The sequence below is a fragment of the Agelaius phoeniceus genome, chromosome 1, assembly GCF_051311805.1.
Source record: "Agelaius phoeniceus isolate bAgePho1 chromosome 1, bAgePho1.hap1, whole genome shotgun sequence".
Taxonomy (NCBI): domain Eukaryota; kingdom Metazoa; phylum Chordata; class Aves; order Passeriformes; family Icteridae; genus Agelaius; species Agelaius phoeniceus.
The window spans coordinates 128,166,366-128,172,662 of NC_135265.1; the positions used below are offsets into that span (position 1 = coordinate 128,166,366).

The window sequence follows — 6,297 nt, forward strand, 5'->3', positions numbered from 1 at the left end:
GCTCTCTTAACCAAGTGCTGCATTTCCAAAAGAAGAAGACCCTTGCCAGCAAACTGGAAATTTAGCAGTCCCAGGGAAGGGGGACTAAAGGAGCTGTTACTTTCCCACTATTTCCAGAACAGGTCTGTGTCACATTGTTTACATCATGCATCATTCATCTGCTGTGATGAAATGTAACCCTGTGTTTTAAAAAAAGACTTCTGCAACAGTGAGGATACTCTATCTTTGTGAGAAGCATGTCACATATTTTCCATAGGCATCAACTGCTCCTGCTTCTATTTAAATCTGTGTGGCCCTCTTCAGAGGGCATTATTCACTCCAGGAAGCCCATTCAGAAGGTGCAGAGCAGAAGGAGGGGAGAAGCCAGGATGGCAGCAGACAGCAGCATGGCTCCTGAAGAAAAGCCGAGCGCTGCTCCTGTGAGAAGGGCTGTCCACAAGATCCGGATGGCCAGCCAGGTCTTCAGCTTGGCACGAGGCTGGCAGCAGTGGGCATCTGACCACCATGTAAAGCAAGAGCAAGAGCCCTCTGGATGGGTCCCCACTGCAGGAAGCTCATCAGCTCAGCCTGTACAAGAAAGTTCCTTTGAAAAATGGCGAATTCCATCCGTCAAGAGGGACCAAGAAAAAGATGATGAAAAATCCTTAGTAAAGGATTTGGTGACAATAAGAGATGCTGAAAAAAAATCAAGGGAATCAGATGAAGATCTCAAAATGTTCAGCATTAAAAGCAAAGAGGTGACCAAAACAGTTGTCAGCAAAGCCTATGAACGAGGAGGCGATGTCAGCCTCCTCAGTGAAAGATTCGAAAACAACAACAGCAGCTCCGAGATGACCAAACTCAAAGAAGAATCAAGCGCTATTGACAAAATTCTTAGCGACAAATTACCTTCAACCATAAGGAGGAAGTGTTCAAATGTAGTATCAGAGATGACCAAGGGCTGGGAAGAGATGGAAGACGAGAACAAAGATGGGGCCAAGGGAGAGCTGCTGCTGAAGTGCCGTGAAGACAGCCTGGATGCCCAGGACAGTGGCTATGGGGAAGCAGAGGACAAGCTCGAGCAGGAGGACAGCGACCGCGAGGTGACAGCTGTGAGGATTAAACGCCCTGTCCCATCTCTGTAAGTAAAGCATCTTCATTACATCAGCACAAATGGCAGAGGGGCACAGCTTTCCATGAGGAAAATGGTGGGGGTGGGGGGATAGTAGGAAGTGGTCAAAGATAAACTATTATTCTTGATTTATAAGAAATTAATCAAAATTCAGGAGACCTTTCACTTATCCCTCTGTGCTTAAGTAGTTACTCAACAACAATGGACTTTGTACCTAATACAAGGTTAGGAAAAAAAGTTAGGAAGTTATATTTGGGACATGTTAATTATATTTAATTTTCACACTGGATTTACCAGTTCATCAAATTAACTACTTATTTCTTAATACTTCAGTCCATGTTTCATAATCACAACTTTTACCTCATCAAGAGCCTTTAGCTACTCATTTATTTCAGCAAATGTTGTCTAAATCAATATATTTGACAAGTAGTATTTCCAAATACTTATTCATTATTTTGCTTAGTATTAATTGTAAATACTCTCAGGAGCAATTTGAAGAGAATGTCCCAAATTAATGTAGCAGGAATTACTTCCACATACTTCTTACCAAAAGTTGGAAGGTGCTTTGGAAGCTTTCCATGAATTTGGAATTCCTCAATTCAAAGAAAAGAAAATCCCACAGTATCTTGATTTCATACCGTATCCCAATCACATTTTCAGAAATTAAAAACTGGATCAGCACTGACGATGAAAACTGATGAAAATGCCATAACAGACTTTGTGATCCCTGTGCAGACAGGCAGGGCTGTATCATGGTCACTATTTTGGTTTTACACCTCACTACTGATGAGCATTATCATGACCATTAGACTGTGACTAACACACTTATGGATTTCAACCATGCAATACCTTTAAGCACAGCTATCTGAACACACACTCCCAGAGCCATTTTAACTATTCAAATGGAATTAGAATGATGCTTTGCTATACAGCTGAGCAGTCAGCTCCTGTAAGAAGAAAATGGTTAACAGCCCAAGTGAAAAAAGCTCCCCAGTAACCTAGGGATTGAAAGTTTTTGGTACCTGCTTTTGGCAAGGACTGTGTTCACCATCCTTCACAGAAGTAATGACCTCAAAACAAAGATTCCAAATATACAGTGGAAAAAAGATACATTTGCAGCACTTATCTGTAAACAACTTCAATTAAAACAATTTTTTTCAGTTTCAACTGTTATAGTAGAAACCAACTATCTAGCTTCCATAAAACCAACTATCTTGTAGACCAACCATCTAGCTTCTGTTAAACTTTTCTTGTATTTTCCTCATATGTATAATTTTAGTGCTGCTACCATGAAAAAAGATTGATTAGCCATATTTACTGTGATCTAAATTATTGAAATAACACCCTCTATGTTACTTACAGCTCTTCCTTCCACTGAAATTGAACACAGAACTAATTTTCTGCACTTACAGTGCTGCTATCAGGACTGAACTTTTTTAACTACTCATTTTTTAAAATTTTATTTTACAGACGCAGAACATAATATTTCAGCCTGATACTTTTATGAACCTTTCAATGTGGTTTAATCTTCTTCAAAAAGGCCATAAGCACACAGTTGTTAAAGCATATCTCCTATTTTCCTCTCCACATTCCAGGAGAAAAGCATCAGTACAAGTGTTTTGTTTCCCTCACATCAGCACCTTCATTATTTCCAGCTTCACTGCTTACTGGAATAAGGTTGCTTCCTTAGTAGGCAGCTTGTTGATTGGCATAAGAGACTCTTCTGAACTCTTCTGTTCACTATTAGAAGCAAAAAGGATGCAACAGAAGGGATATGAAACTCAAAACATTAAAATGGGATTCATACCTTTCCCCTACAGAGAGAAACAGGGCAAATATGCTACATGGACCTAATTTGCCTAAAAGGTCAGAATGCATTTAGGATGTCATTCTGGTTAACAGGTTAACTTAGTTGATTGTTGCATGTAAAGCACTTCTTAGAGTGGGTAGAAGTTCAAAACCTTCACTTTGGGTGCACAATCCTTTGTGTAGGTGGAGTAGAAACACAAAAAAATGCTTCTATGTGTACACAATTCATGTTTTAAACCTGCCATTAAGCTAAACAATGGCAAAAATAGCACTTCAGCAACTAGAAAGGGTTAAATTACAAGCTGCATTAAAAAAGTAAGGTTTTTTTCAAGCCCACATGAGGCACAATAAAAGCAAAAGAATAGATAAGATGGTTTTCTCAGCCACTGAGAAAATTATTTGGATGAGGAAGGCAATAATAATCTGCTAGAAAGGAAAATTAGTTTCAGTGGAAAAAGGAGGGAATACATTCTAGACCACTAAATTAAAGTAACAAAGACTGCACAACCTCCTGATGTCTCAGTCCCCCTCTCCTCTCCATTCAACCTGGGGAACCGAAGCTCTAGGACTTTCTCAGTGGTCATGGTCCCTGGAGAGAAGGGGAAGCAGCTGGCTGTGGCTGGGGAATAAGCCCTCCATAATGATATCTACTCATAAACTCCACTGAGACGGATGGAATCACTTCTTCAAGGCAATTTTGGTTCACTTAGGATTTTTTTCCCCCCAGCCTTAACTGATAGCTTCCACATGGAGAGCTAGTGAAACAATCTGAGCTTCAGCTGGAGTTCAGACTGTGCTGGCACAGGGTTTCTGTGACTTTTGAGATAGCCACAGGCTTCAGGAGACAAATTCCTTTGCATAGCCAAATCCTGTGCCCAGAGTTCCTCTGACAATGAAGGCACAATTCAGGTGAAGGGACAAAGGATCATAGCTCTCCCTTTCTCTGTATGACAGTAGCTTATATAGAGCAGCATTTGGGAAACCAAATTGTCTAGATTTACCCCACTAGTATATTTTAATGCTTTCCTGCCAACACCTACCTGTTAGTCATTTACACAGAATTACAGGTACAGACACACTGCCTACTCTCATGATGCTCTGTAGTCACACCAGAGAAGAAAGGTGCACTTGGCAACAGTATGCTCAGTTCTTCTGATAGTTTTTCACCAAATTGATAGGGAAGAATATTTCAGAGCTTTTTAAACACAGTTCCTCAATACAGCTAAGCCAATCTTAGGGCAACTCCACAGCTAATAAGGTAGCGCAGCTCTCCGAGTTCTTTTTCTATCCCTGGCACTTAGTGTTTGCAACTCTTACCCAAGCATAGCCCTGCCCAGTACTGGCCTCTTTCTGGTGCACTGATCTGAACTAGGGACATCTCTCTGACTCCTATTCTCTATTTCAACCAGCTTAGTAGAAAACAAAGGAATGTCCAAACAGCGGGGGAACAGAATTTTCTGCAACTTTGCAGCCCTGTGTGCTGTTTGCTAAGTGCATTTTGACTTTCTGGTGTTAATATTCAGCTGACAATACTGGGAAGGTTGCAGAGCAGCCTTTTGGGGAGTAAAAATATTAGAAAACAAATTACTTTGTCACAGCCACAGTACAGCATAGTCCCAACTGAGTTCAGTACATATACATTGACAGGACGTGGACAGCACAATGACTAGCTCAGAGTATCTATAGCTCCCCCACAACATGTGAGATTGGCCACAAGAGGATAGAATGTCTGTCTGGAGTAATCCAGAACTATTACACATATAAAAAAAAAGAAAAAAAAAATCTCTGAAGGTCTTTCCTTATCCTTTGTCCTTGACACTTTCAGGCTTCTACCCTACCCATGGGAATGTGAATTTTGGACTTCAATATTTGTTCAGAATCATATTCCAAATACAGAAGCACAGACAGAGCTATGATACTCAATTAGGTTTTTGTTGTTGCTATAATCATTGACATTTATTACAGAGGACATTTTTCTAGGCACTACCCTCTAGTTTTCAGCCAGGTCATACACCTACAGCAATCAGCAATCACCTTCAGCCAGGTCACACACCTACAGCAATCTCTAACCTCAGGGCAGGCACACTTCAGGTTTGGCTAAGCAAGCAGGAATGGGGAACTGCGTGACTGACCAAAGGTACAGAAAGTGCAGGTGATCAGCAACATACTGTTTTGTTCCCTTACAGAATTAAGTCATTCTGGTACAAAGTTTGTGAAAACAGACTCAGAGCAGGGCTGGAAGGTGGTAGTGTAGACAGGATAAAGCTGTAGTCATGGAACTTGCCTTTGTGTGCAAACTGAATGCGGACAAACAGCCCCTAGAGAACTAATTTAGAAGTGGTGAACTCGTGCCACCTGGTGGATTCCAGCTCGCCCCTAACCCACAGAAGCCAGTTACAGCTGATTTCAATAAACAGCAGAACTGTATCAGGAAAGGAGGAGATGCAAAGCTCAGGTGTGTTTCTGTGTCTTTCAGCGCCAGCCGGCTGAGCGAGGAGGCGCGGAGCAAGGCGCGCAGGAAATGCAGCGCTGTGCACAGCCTCAAGGACAGGTGGCAGGAATGGGCCGACCAGCACATCATAACGCAGAAGCTGAACCCCTTCAGCGAGGAGTTTGACCACGAGCTGGCCATGTCCACGCGCCTGCACAAAGGGGACGAAGGGTACGGCCGCCCAAAGGAAGGCACCAAAACTGCCGAGAGAGCCAAGCGAGCCGAGGCCCACATCCACCGGGAGATCAGGGACATGTGCTTCATCATTGAGTCCATGGCCACGCCACGGCCCGACGGCAAGATCCAAGTCACTTTTGGGGAACTCTTTGACAGATACGTTCGTATTTCAGATAAGGTTGTTGGGATTCTCATGAGAGCCAGGAAACATGGGCTGGTGGACTTTGAAGGAGAAATGTTATGGCAAGGAAGAGATGATAATGTCATCATTACTTTATTAAAATAAGTTAGGCTATAATCAGAACAACTTTGGAAAACTTTTCTCCTCTTCTCCCTTGCCATTAGCATTTGCACATTTTGAACATAAGGTTCCCTTGTTCACCACATAGAAAAGTGTATTTTTTGAAATATGTATTTTATAACTAGTGCATGAAAACCCAAACACCCAAATGGACTTCATTTTGTACCAGAAATGCTTTCAGGACAATGAAGTTAATTACTACATAAAAAACAAGGAGAAAAAGCTGTATGGAATATAAGCAGCTGATGATAAAAGTCCATAGCAATATAAATAGCTACAGGAATATGAAACATGCCAGATCAGAAGCTGAATGACAAAATAAACTCAGACAAAGGTCTTGATCTGAAAAATGCTCTTGTGTATGCACTTTCTAATTAATTGATTTAAACACAAGTAAAATTACCTTAT

The 6,297-nt window shown here is 41.5% G+C and overlaps 1 protein-coding gene across 1 annotated transcript; it reads left to right on the forward strand.

The window, feature by feature from the left end:
- The first annotated feature begins 333 nt into the window (after positions 1 to 333).
- On the forward strand, positions 334 to 6,091 carry ABRA (actin binding Rho activating protein). The gene is made up of 2 exons (XM_054647058.2): positions 334 to 1,120; positions 5,397 to 6,091. The coding sequence occupies exons 1-2, from the start codon at positions 369 to 371 to the stop codon at positions 5,872 to 5,874; spliced, it is 1,230 nt and encodes a 409-aa protein (XP_054503033.2). The 5' UTR covers positions 334 to 368; the 3' UTR covers positions 5,875 to 6,091.
- Positions 6,092 to 6,297: the final 206 nt, after the last annotated feature.